The sequence below is a fragment of the Macadamia integrifolia genome, chromosome 7 (assembly GCF_013358625.1).
Source record: "Macadamia integrifolia cultivar HAES 741 chromosome 7, SCU_Mint_v3, whole genome shotgun sequence".
Lineage (NCBI taxonomy): Eukaryota > Viridiplantae > Streptophyta > Magnoliopsida > Proteales > Proteaceae > Macadamia > Macadamia integrifolia.
The window spans coordinates 36,041,612-36,062,592 of record NC_056563.1 but is presented as its reverse complement, the minus strand read 5'-3'; the positions used below and the strand labels follow the sequence as shown (position 1 = coordinate 36,062,592).

At 40.1% G+C, this 20,981-nt stretch overlaps 1 protein-coding gene across 2 annotated transcripts; it reads right to left on the bottom strand.

The window, feature by feature from the left end:
- Nucleotides 1-14,957: 14,957 nt before the first annotated feature.
- Nucleotides 14,958-20,372, bottom strand: LOC122085165 (uncharacterized zinc finger CCHC domain-containing protein At4g19190-like). Of its 2 annotated transcripts, XM_042653624.1 has the most exons (4): nucleotides 17,921-20,372; nucleotides 17,279-17,393; nucleotides 16,749-17,190; nucleotides 14,958-15,290 (listed from the first exon to the last, which is right to left on the bottom strand). In XM_042653624.1, exons 1-3 carry the CDS (start codon nucleotides 18,134-18,136, stop codon nucleotides 16,751-16,753), a joined length of 771 nt encoding a protein of 256 aa, XP_042509558.1. In that variant the 5' UTR covers nucleotides 18,137-20,372; the 3' UTR covers nucleotides 14,958-15,290; nucleotides 16,749-16,750. The 2 variants fall into 2 exon arrangements, with proteins under 2 accessions (XP_042509558.1, XP_042509557.1); XM_042653623.1 differs by lacking the exon at nucleotides 14,958-15,290 and having other exon boundaries at nucleotides 16,259-17,190; nucleotides 17,921-20,369.
- Nucleotides 20,373-20,981: the final 609 nt, after the last annotated feature.

The window sequence follows — 20,981 nt, the reverse complement described above, 5'->3', positions numbered from 1 at the left end:
GAACCGCACCGGAAACCGGATGAACCTGAAACCGGCTCAAAACCCGAACCGAAACCAAAACCAAACCGATAAGAAACCGAAACACTCCAAAATTCATTAAAAAAAATCAAAATTTGCATAGTTTTGTATACATTTGTATGGAAAGTCGAATCCAAACTAGACCAAAAACCAAAACCAACCCGGTTACAAATCGATTTAAGAAACCGAAGACAAACCGAAACCAAACCGCACCGAAACAGAAACCAAACCGAAACCAGAATTTCCTTATTGGTTCGGTTTCGGTTTCAACTTTCCCACACCGAAACCGACTCAACCCAAACCAAAATCGAGCCGGACCGACCGATTGACACCCCTAGAAACAGCCTCCCCGCGTAGACTGTAGGGCTGCGTACATCTGCCTTTTCCCAGACCATGTGGCATAGTGGTAGTGAGAGGCTGGTGCATCGGATACGTCCTTTATTGAATTCATTTGCGGAAAAATTTTCAATGTATATTTTCACACAAATCTATTGGGAATTTCCTATCACTTCCGTACACTTGGTCTATGTTTACCAAAACTTCTTTGTCTTTTACTTTTTTTTTTTCTAATATTCTCTTGCTTTCAGACTATTACATCTCTTTCTCCCTTGCTCTTTTTAAATACTTTGATTATTTTTATTATTATTAAATTTTTTTTTTTTGCATACCTCTCCTTTTCACTTGTAATCTATTAAACTTTTCAAATTGATTGGTTCAAATCGATTGAGAATAAAAATCAATACTTTACATGAGTCTCATTCCTCTATTAGAGGGTGGTGAGTTCCCATAAATTTAAATCTCTTTTCAATGTGAAAAGATTAAGTGGTTCGTAAATCGTATTGATTGAGAACGATACAAATCTAATACTTTTATAAATTTTTTATAATTTTTTGAATCCCTAAAACCATATGTCGCAATCCTAATGGAGAATGTAACGTTAAATTTGATATCGATCCAAATTAGTATCAGTTGAAACTGATATCAATCCAATACCGATAAAAAAAATAGATTACTAAACTCATGATGGATGAGACAAAAGAAAAAATAATAATAAATAAACAATAACCTTGAGGAAATTACACTCCCCTCCCCTGTAGTTTGGCTTAATACCACTTTCCCCCCATGTACTTTTAAAAATACCACTCCCCTCCCCTATAGTTTAAAGATTCTATCAATAATCCCATTAATGACTGACGGTATTAAAATGTCATGTAAAAAGACCGATTTACCCTTGTGTCTATGCTTATCTTTTTTCGCTTTTTTCCTCATCTTTGGACAAAGCAAGAGATTGCATCCCGTTGGAAGTTATTCCGCACAGTGGCGACACAACAATGATAGGCTGTAGAGGGTTTCTGTGAAGTTTCCATGAGGTGGGTGAGCTTTGGTTTAGCTTTAAGTCAAATTCAGACAACTTCAAGAAAAAAGCCCCCTTTACAAAACTTCTTTGGTCCAATACTCCACAATTGCAACCCTCTCCGCCAGCGATCTCATGGAACGTTAATGGTGACACTTGATTCTTCCATTTTGATTTTCAAATCGACAATTAAAGAGAAAAAACGATAGATTAAATTCTTCTTACCTTTCAAAAGCAAAATAAATTCCTCAATTTTGTTTTCCCATTTCTTCTTTTCTGGTATTTTAACCTTTATGAATAATTTAGCTTTCAACAACTGAAAAAAATAGAAAACCCAATTCTGCTCGTTACTTTTGGAACTAAAGAGGAGAAGGGGTTTAATGGCTAATGAATCGGGAAACAAAGGCAAAAGGGGCTATCGTCTTCTACCTCTAGAAAGAGGCGAAAAACCTAATGGAACCAGGCTTGGTTGAGGGTAATACCTCAACCGATAGAGCTTCTCTCAGCCTGAAATTTCAGGTAAGTCTTTGTAATACTTGGGTATCTGAAACGCATCCAAGCACAACCCAACATCACATGAGATGAAAAGGTTTAAAAAGCTGCCAACGAGCTTCGTCGGGACCCCTTACCCTTCCAATCTTATCATACATCGGCGATTCCAACATTAGCATGCAGAAGTTTATGTGCGAGATGGAATTCGTTGGTGCTTGATTTTTCAACTCAAGATTGACTTTGGAGATGTGAAGACATGGCGCTTGATCGATCAATGGGAGTTCATTCTCTTCTTTGCTGGAGTTTTTCAGTAAAACAGAGTAGTGAAGGCAAGGTTAAAAGAGATGAATCTAGAAGGGATGTTGGAATTAATTGAGGAATTGAATTTTTATTCTTCGTCTTTGGATGAAGAGTACTCTTCCTCGCCTATGGAACCATTACGAGGTCGGGTGAGCCAATCCCAATCAGCCCATTACTCGACGAGGTTTATGACGAGATCAGAAGCGATTGTGTGTCAACCTAGGAGTTCATTGGTGGCAGTGATGATACAATAGGCTGCCTAATGAGCATGGCGGATCGCGTCCTACTATGGCAACGGCCTCACGGCACGACGGTGATATACTGTAGAGGATTTTAGTGAGCTTTCCATGAGGTGGCTGAACTTCAGTTTAGCTTCAAGAGATCGACTAATGGTATTTGGTATCACTAAAGGGTAATTTCGGTGTTAAATTTAATACATTAAGGCTGATGTCATCACTTAACTGGGTTATGTAACAAAAAGGGTAATATTGATAGAATTTTTAAAATATAGGGGAGGGGAGTGGTATTTTTGAAAATACGTGGGGGGAAAGTGGTATTAAGCCAAAATATAGGGGAGGGGAGTGTAATTTCTTCTAATATCTTTAAGTGACTCAATACTAATGCATTGAAAAAAAAAATTCAAAAATAGAAAAATAATGGGAGCCAAGGAGGAGTTTGAATTTCAGCCAACAAAGCAATATTTAAATCAAGTAATAATATGTTACAAGTGAAAATTTTGAACCAAAAAATTTAGAAAAAGCATATTTGAACAAAAAAATTTGGAAAAAGTTTAATTGGTTACAAATGAAAAAGAGGGGTAATCTGGGTATTTAAAAAGAGATGTAAGATTCTTGGTGGCAGGTAGTTCTTTCTTACAGACTTCATTCAAGCATTAGGTGTTTACCCAAAAAAATATATCTTGGCATTAGATTAACCCTTTTGCGTGAGGGTTGGGACCGAACTTATGGATTAGAATGAATTGAGATCAATGGATTTTTTTAGGGCGAAAGTTTTCCTTAACCCGTAAAGAATGAAGTAAGTGATCCTATAATTCGACTCTTGGGTCATTATGACACTCCCACACCTACCTGACGAAGTCAAAACTATCCTCCCCTTTAACAATCTGACAATACCAATGCCCATGGTAAAGAGAAACTCGATTCTTTGATCTCTTGTTTGAATATAAAAATTTCAAGGGAAATTATTTAGTACCACCCCTAAAATTGAAAATAACTTAGAGTGACCCCTAAAAATGAAAATAATATCCACCACACCCCTAATTTGTAACACCGTTAACTAAAAGTGAGAAATGACATGTTTACCCTTATACTAAAAACTCTAAAAAGAGTTCATTTTTACCCTTCCAAACCCTTACATATTATCACCGTCAGTAGCTGCGACCCTACCTGGGCGATTATAACGCTAACAACAGCAAGTAGAAGTTGCGGTGGGTAGCTCTGCACCAATTCTTCAACTGCGACCCGACTGAGAAAAACCCCATCTTTCTCCTTCTGAAAGGAAGAAAATTATTGAGTTATTACCTCAATTTACCTCGTTGGTTGCAATGATTTATCAGAAAGGACGAAGCTGTAACGCAGAGCGAACTCAGACGGTGTGGTTTTGAAACCCTATCGTCAAAGAGTGGGAGTTGTATCAGTAAAGCACAAATTGTAATCGGAGGCGTCGAAATAAGTGAGACTAACACTAAGGTTCCCAAATTCAGGTGGGATTTTTCCCGTCAGTTGATTGTAGTAGAGCTCAAGCTACCACAGATTCATAAGCTTCACGATATCAGCTGGGATCTCGCATTGTTATCGGCGAGTTCTAGGTCGATGAGTCCAATGAGATTTTCGATGCCTTTGGGAATAGTTCCTTCAAGGTTGCAATTGGAGAGGTACAGTCAGAACAACTTTTGGAGCTTCAAAAAGTCCAGCAGGAATGGAGCATTGTTGAAGAAATTGTCGCCGAGACTCAGAAAGGTGAGATTTGTCATGTTTGCCAGTGAACTCCATGGGAAAGGACTGGAAATCCTACTGGAATTCAAGCTCAGCAATTCTAATTGGGTTAGAGTGGATAAATCAGGGACCGTAGAACTGGAGAAGGAATTATACCCAAGATCTAAGTACCGCAAGTAACTGCAATTCCTCAAAGCTTTTGTGATGGTACCGTACAAGAAATTCGATCCAAGATCCAGTTTCTGCAAGTACGGAAGCTGACAGAGGGAGTTTAAGGGGATAACACTGAACAGATTTCTGTTACCTAGTTCAATACTTGTTACTGAACCGTTCGAATTGCAAGAAATTCCGGTGAAATTGCAAGGTTGATTATCTAGTGTCCATGAATCGAAAATAATGGTGACTGATCTCCAAAATGCAGCTTTGAATTTCATTAGGATGTCAAGATCATCTGATTGGGCAACATATAAGAGAGACAATAAGAAGAGAAGAAGTAGAACCACAGACATGGAGGGCAGTGAAGGTAGAGAATAAACCCTTATTCTCATCTGGGTCGCCTCCAATATCCTCTTCCTCTTCCTCTTCCTTTATTCTTCGCAGGTATACGGAGCAGAGGTAGTTGGAGCAGATTGTAATCGAAGGTCATTATAGTAACTTAACATACCCATAAGGGTAGTTTGGCCATTTAGCGAAAAAATGATTGATGACATCATCACTTAATGCTTTAAACTTAACGGAATGGGTTTTTTATATATAATTTTGAGAAAGTGAGGGGTCTACTAAACATTATTTTCATTTTTTTGGGTCACTCCAAGTTATTTTCAATTTTAGGGGTGGGACTGGATAATTTCCCAAATGTCAATGTTATTCCTTCTCCATGGACTGTAGACCACTTCTGAATGTCTTGGTTGAGTTTGCAGCATATGAGCTTGAGATTATTTTGACTACACAATAATTTCAAATGCATGGAAATCTGTGGATTTTAGAATCAACCCATGCCAATCTAGACGTTTCTTCAAACGGTTTTCTATTCCACAAATGAAAAGATAATAAAAAATAGCATGTGTTGTTTGCAGTTTAGTTGTGTAACTGAAGAATGGTACAAATGAAAGTAAAATAAATACAATTTTCTCTGTTAGAACATATGAATGCACGGCTTCCCACATCATAACCAAAAAGCATGTTTGATTTGGAGCAAGGGAAAACAAAATGGAGCTTTGAGATTGATATGGCTGGAGCTTCATCATTTACATGGGAACTGTTGATCCGTAAGTACATCAATGTCAGGATTTAGCACTTTTTCAGACCGGCATAGCTCAATTTGGAAGCCCAGAGCGAGACAAACTGGGTCCAAATATGATTTATGTCCAGAATAATATTTGAGGTTTATTTATTTCGTTGGGGTTATATTTTATTGGAAAGAAGAAGACTGTCCTGGAGTGTGGTCTACAGTACACTAATGATTTCATGTGACTATCTCTCTCCTCCTTATGTGAAAAAGATATATTTACTCCTTATTTTGGGGTAGGAAAGAAATAGACACAAGGAGAATTAGCGTAGGCCGCACTCCCTGGTAGAGAATTTGGTCCCTCATGCTAGCATAGGGGCCACATTGCTAGACAGAGAACCCTCTCCTTTATTTGAAGGCAAGAGAACTCTACCAGTTTGTGTGGCCATTGTGCCAACATGCAAACCAATGGGAGGCCACGCAAAGACTTCTTCAGTGTATGGGGCGGGGAATAACCTAGTCTTTTCCCTTCCACCTCTGTCTAGGGGTATAGAGACACACAAACGGGTCGCTTTCTTTTTCCCTTTATTTTACCATAAAATAGGAAAAGTGTTTCTGATGGGAGAGTGTGGTTCTTGCACGTGCTCAAGGGCCAATGGGAGCACATGAGGAAGCATTAACAGAGATGTCATTTTTCATTTCATGGGAAGCAGTCTCATCATTTCGCGCACCCATGTGTTTGGGAGGAAGGGCCACATTCTCCCACATAAACTTTTTCCCCTATAGAATATTAGATGTGTAAGAGAATTCATGGAGCATTCATTTTACGTAGCAATTGGTTCCTATTGGGTGGTGATCCATTCCCTAGACTCTCATCCCCTAAAACCTTCCTTTTGAGAATCATATTGAAGAAAGAATCTATACATACAATAGGATCTGGAGATCATATGAGCATACAACAATGAATACGGAGACAGGTACATGCATACTTGGATCCATGGTCGAAGAACGTTTCTTTTTTGCTAGTGGGGCCTTTCCATTCTCTTTCCTTTCACATCGGTGTTACAAGGCCCTTTCTTTCTTTGATGAGTTGCAAGAGGGAAGTCATTTTGGGGGGATAGGTAAAGAAATTAGACTTTGGGAGGAATTCAGGATTGGTCACCGAGGAGGGGGGGGGATGCTTTGTTGAATCCTTTCTTGTACAATCCTCTCGTAGCAATATCTTGTCTATCCTCTTCTCTATTCTCAACTTTAGGGTTGCTAGTGTTGTCCACTTAATGGGCGACAATATATAGAGTGAGGGTAGGGACCAAGTCTACAAAAAGAATAAAAGCTCATTTCTAGTTAAAGCAACAAAAAAATTAGGTTCACGCATATGCAATATCTTCATACTAAATAAGGTTTGTCAAGGAAGATCCAATAACGCAATGTGTGATCACTTTCTATTATTGGACTCTATTAATCTACTCCATCAATAGTCAACATTGCCAAATCGATTTTAGGAAACCAAATCTAGGACTGTGCTAGCAAATTAATAGTGAACTGTTGGAATCAGTTGGTTGGAATCGGTAGGTCTGTGAGTAGGAACTTAGTTTTAATAAATCCTCAAGGTGAGTACACACTTCTTTCTTTCCTTTTTTTTTTTTGGGGGGGGGCTATTAGAAGAATTTTATTTATGTCCAACCTTGCGGGGAGGGAAAGGTTACAAATTTCACTATAAAGAGCTAGAGGAGCAAAAGGGGGGGGGGCAGGTTAGAGTGACTCCATGTAACTAAAAATATATAAAAGGAGCCGAAGGAGGCAAAAAGATCAGTGTCTAACGAAATACATTGGTAAATCTCACCTCCCGAAACCTACTACTGAGATTAAAACAATCTTGACATGACATTAAGGATATCCTCCAAAGAATGGAGTTGTAACTACCTTTAAGAATGTTGACAACCAACAAATAGTCACTCTCAATGATAATATGGGAGAAACTCTTAGAACACTTTGTAGAGCAAAGTGAAAGGCAAAAGCTTAAGGGCTTCCCTTTGTTGTAAGGGTTTTCGTCCCACTTAGCCGCATAGGGCTCTACATGCTACCGACCCTAGTTTTTCGCCGCTTTTCAAGTCCTTAGTCTCCTCTTCTCACCTGATGGGTGCTTTGATAGAGGTTTCCCCTCCCGTGAGGGGCCCGGGTTACCGGTGTAATCCAATCTCCGTCTATCGGAGCCTAGGGACAACCGCCTTTCTTTACTCTATTTTTCTGCTAGTTACTATCTCCCTTCCCACCCCCTTGATTTTATAATATTATCCTATATTTGTACTCCTTTGCCCGCACAACTTTCTGCAGGTCATGGACGGAGCCCAGCTAAGTCCTCCGATGGATGACCACAACAATGTTGCGACCAGGCCCTTCAATGCCCTAACACCCACCAACCAACGTGTATCTCCAGATCTCCCAGATTTGAAGATCTCTGATACATCTCAGCAGTCCTCCCCACTTGAGTGGAAACTCATGCTCGTCGGGAAAATCTTCTCCATAAAGAGAATCTCGGCCTTAAACATCTCCAAGGTGCTCGCCTTGGCATGGAATTTGCAAAGGGACCCCAAGGTCTGCCAAGTCAATAGCCATATATTCCTAGTCCATGCGGCTAATGAAGCTGGGATCCATCTTGCTCTGTTCCAAGGCCCATGGCTAATCAAAAACCACCTACTCGGGTTTCAGCAGTGGAAAGCCAACACCGAACCTTCACATCTCAATTTCTCTGAGTTCAATATATGGGTTCACATCTACAATCTCCCTCTCCATCTGTACACCAAAGACGTCGCCGAACAGATTGCAAAGAAGATCGGGAAATTCCAATTCACAAGACTACCAGTTAAATTGAGGGATTTCAAGCCATTGCTCTATCAGAGTCTCTATCCTCTATGATAGACCACTTAGAACAGGAATGAGAATAAACAGACCGGGTCTCGGATACCAATGGATCGAGTTCTCCTTTGCCAAACTCCCTACATTTTGCTTTTTCTGTGGCATCATAGGACACGATATAAGAGTCTGCAAAATTAAGCAATCCTTCGAGTTATCTGGACCTCCCATTTTCCCACCACTAGCCGATGATTCTGGCCGACTCTGCTTTGATTCTCATTATGGCGATTGGCTCCGTCTAGGGAGTCCGTGAAATAGACGAGCCACAGCGATTCAAATGAGACTCCTCGCCAAAGCTATTCTAATAGAACAGGGCACCATCTTATCCCCCATTACCACTGCACAATTGTCAATGGTCGAGCCTCGACAATGCATCCACCCCCATCTGCTTAGACTTGTTCGTCATCTGATCCACCTAGTGGAAACCAACAACGACCAAAGAATCAATGGCCCTCCTCTCTGTGGCCCACCTACTGCCCACTGGTTTTTGGACCCCCCTTCACAGGGAGGGGAATTCCTCCAACTCGACGACGGCCCCCCTTCTGCAAGCCTTACCATCATCGGTCGGGAATCTTACCACATCAGCCCTACCTGCCAACCATACCCCTTATGGGGGCCCACCTTTTGTCCAACATCGTGACCCGAATTCAAAAGCTAACGTCCCTGACCCACAACCGAATTTATCACTAGGGCACTTGGATCTCACTTGCCCACTCACCAATTCCACTCCTCAGCTACTAGACCCTATGCCAGAACACACTGACCTTCACCTCCAATATAGCGATGTCCATTTGTCCCCTTCTCCCTCATTTAGTATCCAAACCTCAATGACATCGCCCTCTCCAACAATCATGAACCCATCGACCACCTCAGGAGCCCTGACTTTGGCGTCCAAAATAGTCATCCACACATCTGAACCCACCACGATGCCCTCATGTCTGCCCTCTGTGGTGATCAAAGAATTACTTGATGCACCATCCCCTGTGGACCCGAATCCTGGGAACAAACGTTGCTGCCCCTGTCCCGGACCTCTCCTTTCCCATTTCAAGAGGCTATGCATTTTCCCCCTAGAGAATCATCCACACCCACTGGTTTACTCACTTGGCATCCACCACAAAATGAGAAGGAATACGCATGCACGAAACCATCAAAGGAACCAACCAGGGAGTTTATTAATAAAATCTCCTTCATCTAATGTCTGTAATAACAGGGATTGGGAGCCTGCCCTTATTCAGCCCCCACAAGATCCATGAGCATACTCTGTTGGAATTTCCAGGGGAGTGGCCGACCCCTGACAATTCGTTACCTGATACAAGTTTGCAGATCACCTCGGCCGTGTTTGGTCTTCCTGATGGTGACCAAGCAATCTGCTGCTCATATGAAAAAAATCCAATCAAAGCTGGGTTACTCTGACTCCTTCTCTATCGACCCACAGGGTCGGTCTGGTGGAACCTCAATTTTTTGGAATTCTGATTTGATCTCCATTACTTTTCTGTCATCTACACCTAACATGTTTGATCTATTTATCTCTAATAACCCTTCACTTCCTGTAGGTTTTCATCTGTCCCTGATTTATGGCCCCCCCCCAATGCTGAACATCGGAAAGCCTTCTGGGAGGACCATTTCCACCTGGGCCATAATATAAACAGACCCTGGATGGTCACGGGTGATTTCAACGAAATACTATCTATTGATGAAAAATTTAACGGGTGACCAAAACGAATCCCACAAATGTCGGCATTCCAATCTGCAGTCGACAATTACCATTTGGTGGAACTTAATTTCATGGGTCCACAGCTCCTGGTCAAACAAGCACAAGGGTTCTGACCTTATTATGGAGAGCATCAACAAATGCTTATGCAACAGAGAATTCCTTCGCCTCTTCCCTGATATCAAAGTTCATTGTCACGCTATGGTTGGCTCTGATCATAGTTATCAATTCGGCCGAATAATTCGCGAATTATTCGGCCGAACCGAATTTTTCTGAATTTTATCAAAAATTCGGACCGAATCCGAATTAAAAATAAAATTCTTTAAAATTCGCGACTTTTTCCAAAATGAATATAAATCGCGAATAATTCGGACCGAATCCGAATTAAACCGAATTATTCTGTCCATTTAAACATTATTTAAAAAAAAAAACCAAAAATAAAAAATAAAAAAATAAAAAAACAAATTTTTTTTTTTTAAAAAAAAAAAAAACCCAATAAGATTTTTTGACCGCTTTTTTGACCGAATCCTTAAATTAATCGTCCGAATTATTCCGAATAATTCTCCGTCCGAATAATTCCCGAATCCGAATTTGCTAACTATGACTCTGATCACACACTTATTCTCGTATCTTGATCTCCACAAAATCAGCGTCAGCATGGATTCCGATTCGAGGCTAAATGGGAAGGCCACAAGGACCTGAGAACCCAGGTATAGTCGGGATGGAACTCAATTGTGTCTGCATCCCCTATATACAAACTTCAACATAAGATCAAAAATTGTAGCTCTAAGCTCAGAATTTAGGGCAAGCGCACCTTTGGAAATGCACAGGAAGAAATCTCTAGAGTAAAGCATGAACTTGAAGTTTCCCAATCGTTGCCCCCATCGGACCAGTCCCAAGCTCACGAGTCTGACCTCCGTCATCAACTGGAGAGTTTAATGGACCAAGAGGAAAAATATTGGGCCCAGAGATCGCGTGTTCAATGGTTAAAGGCTGGGGACCGCAATACCACCTTCTTTCATACATCCACGGCTATCCATCGTCATATTAATCGTATCACATGGCTGAAATCTTCTATAGGTTAGTGGATTATTGAGGAGACGGATATCCAAAACCACATCAGGTCCTATTTTAACACTCTATTCTCGACCTCCCACCCCAATACGTGTGACAAATTCTTGGCCCCCATCCCATCTATTATCAGCACAGATTTGAACAACCAGCTCTGTGCCCCTTTCTCTGATGCTGAAATTAGAATGGCAGCATTCTAGATTGGTGGTTATAAGGCCTTTGGTTTAGACGGGATCCCAGGAAGATTCTATCATCTCCACTGGGATATTATTGGGCAGGATGTGGTTTAAGCAGCCCAACACTTTTTCCAGAATGGGTTCCTCCTTCGGGCCTTTAATAGAATAGTCCTAACATTAATTCCCAAAAGGAAGAACCCATCTGAAATGGGGCACCTCTGACCCATCATCCTATGCTTGGTCTTCTACAAGATCATTGCCCAGTGTTTGACTTATCGGTTAAAACCAGTGCTAAACTTCCTAATCGACCAAACCCAAAGTGCCTTTGTTTCGGGCCGCTCTATTTTTGATAATATCTATATTGCCCATGAGACTCTCTCACACATGAGGAAATCTTGGAACAAAAGGGGCCACATGGCTTTACTTGACCTCAGCAAAGCCTATGATAGAATTGAATGGCCCTTTCTTGAACAAATGCTACTAAAGATGGGTTTTGCAGGTCAATGGGTGCGATGGATGATCCAGTGCGTCTCAACTGTGGAATATTCAATCAAAGTCAATGGATCCATCATTGGGAATGTTGTGCCAACAAGAGGGCTCCATCATGGATGTCCACTAAGTCCATATTTATTCATCCTGTGTCAACAAGCCTTATCACATCACTTCGACAATGCCATTCGCAACAAATCTCTGTCCGGAATCCGAATCAGCAAAGGGGGTCCATGCATCTCACATTTTATGTTCGCGGATGATTTTATGATCTTCACTGAGGCCAAGACTACAGATGGCAACACCATCAGAAGAATTCTAGATAATTATTGTAGAGCATCTGGCCAATTGTTGAACCTTGAGAAATCAAAAACTGTTTTCAGTTATGGCACACCGCCCCTCTCCCGATCAAGAATTTGCCCCCTCTTGGGGATGACAGAGGCCCAGACCCACGGGGTTTACTTGGGACTCCCTTCCTTTTCTGGGAGATCAAAAAAATAAATATTCTCTTTCATCACAGAGAAGGTGAAGAGCAAGATGAGCAGCTAGAATGACAAGCTATAATCGGCAGCCGGCAAGGTAGTGATGATCAAGGCGGTTGCCTCTTGCATCCCCTCCTTTGCCATGTCGGCTTTCCTCCTCCCACGAGAGATGTGCAATGAACTTAATAGAATCATCCGGCGATTTTGGTGGTGCAACAACCGTGACAAGGGAATCCATTGGATTAATTGGAACACCCTTTGTAAACCAAAAAAAGAAGGGGGCCTTGGCTTCCGTGACATTGTTGGGTTCAATCAAGCACTTCTAGCCAAACAATGTTGGAGAATCATCAACAACCCCAATGTCCTTTGGGTCAAGGTCCTGAAGGCTAAGTATTTCCCAAAGAATACTTTCCTCGAGGCCCCACCACGCAGACAGTGTTCATGGGGTTGGAAGAGTCTACTCAAGGGAAGGGAGCTCCTGCTGAAAGGTTTAAGAAGACATGTGAACAACGGTGCAACTACTGATGTCTTTCAAGACCCTTGGATACCTACTATCCTGCAGGGTAGGATCTCCAGCCACCCAATCCATCCACCGTATTTGCTTGTAAATGATCTTATCGATTGGAGGTTCAAATGCTGAAGGACAGACCTTCTCCTTATTCTATTTAGCCCATCTGAAGTCCATGCCATTCAACAACTCCCGATTACATCCAACTCTCATGAGGACCGATGGATTTGGTTCCTAACTCATAATGGTGCTTTCTTTGTTTGCTCTACTTACCACACCATTCTCTCCTCAGTCGCGCGATCCACAGCTTCATCTTCTTCTTCATCTTCGAAGGAGGACTAGTTTTGGTCGGCAATTTGGAAGATGCATATTTAGCCAAAAATCCAAATGTTTCTTTGGAGGTGCGGCCATCAAGCACTAGCTACCAATGCCCACCTAGCCAACAGGGGCATTACAGTGAACCCTCTTTGTCCAATTTTCCATCTGGACCCAGATGTCCCCATCCACTCTCTCATCAAATGTGAGTTCGCGGCAAACTGCTGGAAGATCTCCCCACTTCGGATCTGTGTTTCGGATTTCCAGGGCAACTCTTTGGTTGATTGGTACTGGTTCATTCACAAACAGTTTAAAGATGCGAATTCCTCTTCACTAGACCTCATCTAGACATCCGTCATTTGGAAGATTTGGAAGGCAAGGAACAAGGCTATTTTTGAATTCTCCTCCCCCTGCCTTAACTCTGTTTACATAGCCTTCAGCCTCATGATTGCTAAGGGGCAGGCTCCCTTTGAATCCACTCTGCCACAACCTTGTTTGAATCCCTCTCCGCTAATCGCCATGCATCCGTCTACCAACTCACACTTCTCCATATTTACGGATGGGGCTTGGAATCCATTGTCATTCAGGAGGGCGAGGAATTATTGTTTGGGATCCAGGGGGCAGATTTCTCGCTGCTATGTGCAAATGGAGCTTCTCCTCTTCTGCTGGTGCTACCGAGCTTGAGGCCATTTGGGACAGCCTTCATTTTGCCTCCAATCTTGGTTTACAACGCATTATCATCTTTTCGGACTGCCTCCCGACCATCGGATTCTTGAACGAGCAGGCTTGCTCTCTTGACTGGGCCACTCAAGCCATTGCCTCGGATATTTGTGACCTCATACCATCCTTCTCTTCGGTCCTATTTCATTATATTCGCAGAGATGGTAATTCTCTTGCGGATTTTTTAGCCTCATGAGCTATTAAGCGTAGGCTCTCACATGTGTGGGTCTCAACACCCCCGCCTTTCATTGTAAATGGTTCTTTGCTTTCTAGCCGTCGATTCTCACTGTCTTCCTTCTTTTAATAAAATCCTTTCGACTTTGCCCAAAAAAAAAAAGGCAAGAGCTTCAACAACAAAGGTATAAGTAACTCCCAGTAATAAACCCTTCTTCGTAGTCTCTAAAAACTCCACCACAATCCAGAAATATTTGGAGCACCAAGAGATGACCCATTTTAATAAAAGGAGAAGGGCTATGAAGACAGTATCTAAAGTTCATATGCAAAGACAATCTATGTAAATAAAATGGGAAAAATAGTTTGGACATCTTAATTCAATAGGTAAGAATATGCAGCTTGTGTAACACATGATGTGCACCTAGGGTAAGAGAAATACTATTACCAAACACAGTTATAAATCAAAGTTAAAGTCGGACTGGGTTGGCCAGGTCGGGGTGGGCCTGGGTCTCAACCCAAGCCTAGCCTAACCCAACCCTCTCATAATTGGATTAGATAGGATTCGGGCTCAAAACGGGCCAGGACCATCAAGGCCACACTTACACCCCCAAGAGAAGCTATCTACAAATCTTCACCTTTTGATTTAAACATGTTAGCAATGTGATTGAGCCACATTTACCGAAGAAGATAAGCCATAAAAGCGAGGATCCTTTGCTTGCTATACTTTGAAGTTCTCAGGGATAGAATTCGTCCAACCCAATCAAAGAGGTGAATGCAAACTTCCACAAGGAAGCAAGGCTGAAGACAACATAGTCTCATTAATTATAGATAAGGGCTTCCTCTCCCTGATTTTACCAAAACCTTCTATTCAGAAGGGCAAGGTTTTATACACAGCAGTGTACATACACGATTGTGCCCTTTGATCATTTGATGGTAATGAAGGGCACAAGTGTATTAACACATCTCTCTCTCTCTCTCCCCATCCACCGGTTGAAGGCACGAACATGGATGTACACAGCCGTGCATAAAACCTTTTGCCTATTCTTTTATCTTTTAGACAAGAAAACATCTTAATTAAAAAAAAAAAAAAAAAAGTAATAGTAAGTTGAAGTAAGCTTCCCCTTCCTTGCCTCGCCTTACCCACCCATTAATTGGCTACAGTCTACAGATATCACATCCTAGACTTCTTTAGAATATGTACAACATCAAAAGTTTTCATTAAAAAAGAAACATCCAAAAGGAGGGCGGCCAGCGGAGCTCCGATCCTCGAGTGAACCAATAATCCGCTCAAAATCCATCCAAACAGTCGTGACTTTCCATCTTTGCTCCCTAGCACGCTGCGACCATTCAAATAATCCACGAATCTCCGATTCTTCAGCTGACCCTACAAAAGCAAAAGCATTGTCATAGATAGGATAAAAAAATGAGGTTTACACAAAAGTTCCTGGCCTAATCGGCTGATCTTGTAAGTTATGCTTGATTGCAAGGGGAATTAAAGGGAAAAGAAAGAAAATTCTCATACTTAAAAAGGAAATATATGTAATCATTACCCCATGTGATTATATCATTACTTCAAATCATTCCATATTTGACTATAAAATTTCACTTTGCTTTATATCCAAAATCTTTTACTACAATATGTAAAATAAAAATTACATATAAATTATATCATTACCAAATATGGTTAAAAAAATCAAGTAATTTATATAATCACATTGACTCACAAGGGGTAATGATTATAAACATTCATTTTTTAAATATGAAAATTTTACTTCCCTTCCCTTTAAATTCCCCTTGCAAGCAAACGGAGCAGTAACTGCATCAAACTGCCATCACAAATTATAAAATGATCAACTCCTGATAAATTGTGGTAATCAAGATATGACATAAAGATGGGGGCTAGACTCTAGTGCTCAAAATCAAAGGGTGTGGATAAGAGAAGAGAGTCCAGATCCTGCGACCAACTACAAATTATTTTTAGAGCAGATTAGGATAAGGACTAATTTTTTTGAACAATGCCTCATTCCTAAGTATCCAAATGAAATAGGAAGCAACAACAAACTCAAGGCACAATATCTCTTTTATTGAAGGAATCAAAGCAGTACGATGGGCAGATAAAATAAGAGACTGAACAAGGGCAAAAATGGAAGAAGCTGAAAGGGTTACAGTCTGTTAACCCAATGGTCCAACAGCAAGGATTCTTTTACTAAAAGCACAAGACAGGAAAAGATGCCATTGAGACTCAATTTCAATAGAACATGGCAACACATAGGGTCAGTACTCACAAAAGATTCAAGCTTATCTTCAGTTGATAGGCCATTAATAAATATCTTCAATAAAAACACACAGAACTTTGGATGTAATTTCAAATGCCATATAAAATTCCACACCTTCCAAAACATCTTCATCCGCAATATTATCCAAAGAGTATGACAAATGAAATTGAACAGTCTTTTTTTTTTTTTTTTTGATACAATTCTTTTGCCTATTCTAAATTTATATCTATTTTATAACCATACTCGTTGAAATTCCATGTTCGTCGTTCCATCTAAAATTATTTACCCATGTGCTGTAGTTCTTTCTTCCTTCTAAAAAGGTCTTTAACTGTGTTTGTGAAATTATGAAATCGCCACTCCTCCCTTATATTTGGACTTTTATCCATTTGGGTGGCCCCATAACGACAACCAAAATGAAGGTTTTTGCAACCCAGGGTTGCATCACCCATGATAAGCCACTTGATGCAAGTGGGTTGCATGAGATTTACCCTTCTGACCAGTCATGGTGGTTGCAAGAAAGACACCATGGAAAATAAAAACATGGTCAAATGAACCAAGTAATCCACCTCTAATCAAAGGATTTCAAATCAGTACGATGACGACGATGATGACGGCGGTGACGATGACCATGATGGTGTTGCTTGGTTCTTCTGTGATGCCTATCAGTGTCAGAACTCCCATACAAACTCGAACTAGAGCAGTTGTCTTTGCTTCTCCTATCATGCCAATCAGAGTTGGAGGTGTCTGATGGACTCATAGCAGAAAGATGTTGCTTTTCTGTCCTATGCTGTTTCTTTTCTTTCATCTTCTTCTTTTTCTTCAACCTCCTTTCCATATCAGAATCCAAGCTGGACGTTGATGATGATCTGCTCTCATGATGAGCCTTGAAATCATCAACTATCACAGATGATCGGCTCTTGTGCCTGCTCTTTTTTCTGGAATGCCTCCTAGAGTTACTTACTGAAAAATTAGTGAGCAACTCGGGTATGTTCCCATCGCCAAGGAACCCTATAAGAAATAAGTTATCAGTAGGTGTCTTACAACCAAGCAAATCCCCCAAAGAGGGGAAGTTCCAGAAAGTCAAAACAGATTTTACCTCCATACTCGTCAAATATGTCTTCAGCAACTATCTGCTGGTTGGGGTCATCTGGCTTGAATCCACCTCGAGGAGGACTTAAACCTGGTTTTTGCTTTAACTCCCATTTTAAAGGCTGCAGAAAGATCCCCCACAATTAGCTAGCAACAGCTTTTACCAAAAAAACCACGCAGGGTGTTTCGTTTCTTTTTTAATTGAATGTATAGTTTACCAAAAAGAGAAAGTCTATAGGGTTTTTATCATTGCATTCAAGTAAATGTAAAATGTGAGAGAGAGTTCTAGGCTAGAGGGTGGAACAGGATTCATGTACTGGATCCCAAGTAACTTGGAGAAGGCATGGTTGATTTATTATTTAGTTAAGAATTATTTTAATTTATTAAGTAATATGGTACTGGAGGAACAATCAATCAAAGTTAATCATCACAATATCTGAAATAATCATAACATAACTGACTTGCTACATCCAGTCAAAATTATACAAATGAACGTACCACCTAATAAAAATCGCATAAAGCATATGTCCTAAAAATGTGGCATAAAAGGATATTGAGATTAAAATTCTGAGCACTGTAACATATTGGTATCCACCTAAGATGACTTGTTCTTCAAACACCCAAAAAGATGGGGGATTGCGGGACTGACCTCACTAGGATCAATGTGGGCCATGATTGCTGTCAAGGGATCATCTCGTTTTAATCGACTCTCCTCATTTGGCATTATTGCATCCTTCAAGGGACATTCACGATCACCACTTTGGTGACCATAATTCCCACATCTCACACATTTCACATTACGAACTTCAACACCAAATGGTTTTACCCTTGCAGGCAGACCAGTCTCCAGCCTGAAACATGTCATTAATTTAAAACTACATATCCAGAAGTACTCAACACCATAAGAAGCTTCACAAGATGGCTACAAAGAGACATATTACCAAATAGCTATAATGAAGAAACTAAAACTACGTCTACTATATAACTAGCTACTTGCCCCATGAAAATTTGATTGAAACCAACAGTTCAGACCTTGCTCACAGCACCTATAAATTTGTGGGCATGTTAAAGCATGGTGATTGGTCCAGATCATCCACATGATGTACCTTTAGATAGACTCCAAGCTAAAGTTCAGATGGTTTTGACAATCCAGATTGTCTACTCTGATCAAATATTGACACCGAATTAAGGTGGAGGATCCCATCCAGAAAAAGAACTTCAATTATTTGTTCTTTCATCTACTTCGCCTAGGAAGCTGATTTTGACCGTTGGGGAAAGAGAATATTACCTCAAAATCAGGGAAATACGGGGAAATTTGGTAAAATTAATATAAACGAGGAAAATTGTGGGGAAATCTTCATATTTTACATTGATAGTTTAGAGATGCTTATTTAAGCAAAAGTACACATCTAGTAGTAATTAGATACACAATGAAACCATTCCAAATGGCTTTATGGTTTCAAAACCTTAGTCAATGGTTTGTTGCTTTTTTCACCAATATAGTCTATTTTACACAAGTATAAGATGTATATCACACGCCATGATAATTAAACAATAGAGCCATAGTTTGCAAGCTAGCTCGTGCAATCAACGAAAAATTCCTTCGCCAGAAGCAAAGAATCAAGTCCTTCTGCCCCATATTTGAGTAAGGCACGTGCCAGAACAACCTAATAGAGGCGTTAGCACAGTAGTTTTCCTGATTTATAATCAGCCTGATTTACAACCATCCTGCGGTCGAGCTGAACCATATATGATTGATACTATTCCAAAAAATACTTTCTTTTATCTAATCGATAAAAATAAATAATTACTTAGGCTCCGTTTGGTTGCAAGGGGAATTAAAGGGAAGGAAAGTGAAATTTTCAAACTTAAAAAAATTGTAATCATCACCCCATGTGACTAGATCACTAACTCCAAATCATTTCATATTTGGTTATTAAACTTCACTTTACTTTGCATTCAAAACCCTTCACTATAAAATGCAAAATAAAAATTACATGCACAAAACGTATCATTACTAAATATGGTAGGAAATTTAAGTAGTTTATACAATCACATATGGTAATAATTACAAATGTTTCTTCTTAAATTTGAAATCTTCACTTCCGCTCCCTTTAAGTTTCCCTTGCACCACACAGAGCCTTAAAAGATTAAAAGTAAAATAAATCGATTTTCATGAGTAGAATAGAGTAGATAATAACTAACTTTATGATATAATATGCTGTATTTTATCATAATGACATGTTAATTATCTATTTGTTGTTAAATCATAAATGAGGAAAATATTGTTATTTCTCCCTCTCCAAAAAATTTCAAGAAAGGCAAAACCGTTCATTATTCAACTACATTGAAATTCCATTCTTATCATACTTAATTTTAGTCCTTATTTCTACCAATGAACAAAAGCCTAAATTCCCTTCAAGTCTCCCCTAATACAGTGCAAATCTTCTTCTTCTTTTTTTTTTTTTTAATAATAATAATATAGAAGACTTAAATGCTGTGGAAACACACTTTTCTATAGTGAAGTTTGGTTCAAAATAGGTGGTGAGTTAAATTTCCCCAATTTTCTCATTTTTTCCTAGTTGACACATTTCGAGCTGTTTCACATGACATGAGTGGGACTTTGGGAAATTTTCTTAAGCATTGTACTACTTTGACATTTCAAGTGAAACTCAATGTTTCGACCAAAGTAATGCCAATATGTCTCAATTTCAATCTTTAGGGAAAGAGAGAGATTTCACCAAATTTCCCCATTGCATGTGGGACTTGAAATTTTCACAATGATATGGAGATCCTTTTTTATTACTCATAGCAGACCCCATGATGGAGTCAAGTGGAAAGTGATGATGGCTATAAAAGTATCAGTTAGATCAAAACCATGAAGGCCCTATTGTTTTAGCCAACTCAGGTCAAGTGGGTATGGATTCTACTATTACAGTGTTGAATCCAGTTATTGCAGTATTGGAGATATCTTCATCCCTCAACATTAATCACTTTGAGAGGGATTCATCTCTACTAATGTGATGCATGATTTTGGAAAATCGCATATTGCTAATATTGTTTTGGTGATCATAACATGTTTTTTAAGTGATGAAAAAGCTAGATCTTTATTATAGTTGTTGTCCCGGATGTCAAACAAAGGATTACTGTAACAAGTAAGGTATTTCCATTCTCTGAAGTATCAAGAACTTGAGAAGCCATGCAAGCGTAAATCATTGAACTACGACCAACAACAGTAAATCTCGAAGAGCTATCATTTGGAAAACATCAAGTGATAGAGGTCATCAAAGAGCTCAAGTGATTTGGAAGCCAAGAGTCTTTTCGTCAAGCTTCAGTAATGTAAGACTAGATCACATAGGACCTAATCCCACGCAGGATCTGAAAAATCTGGCTGAATAGAGAGATCTTTGATTACTCACAAATCACTACTCTGATGGAGCTCAAATTTGGAGCAAAGGCCCCCGTATTGATGCCCAAATATAGTTCAGAAGATGAGCCTCAACTGATGGCTGGTTGGGAAGTTATGCTCGAAGAATGAAAAAGGAAGTTTTATGGAGTTCTGTGATACCAGCAGCTACAGTTGTTGACTGGCCTCCAAACTGTGACACCTAAGAATACAGCAAGTACCAAACCCACCTAAGAGATCGGCGAGGTGTCCCCACCAAGAATACGACAAGTACCAGAGGGCTTGGGAGATCAGTGAGATGCAC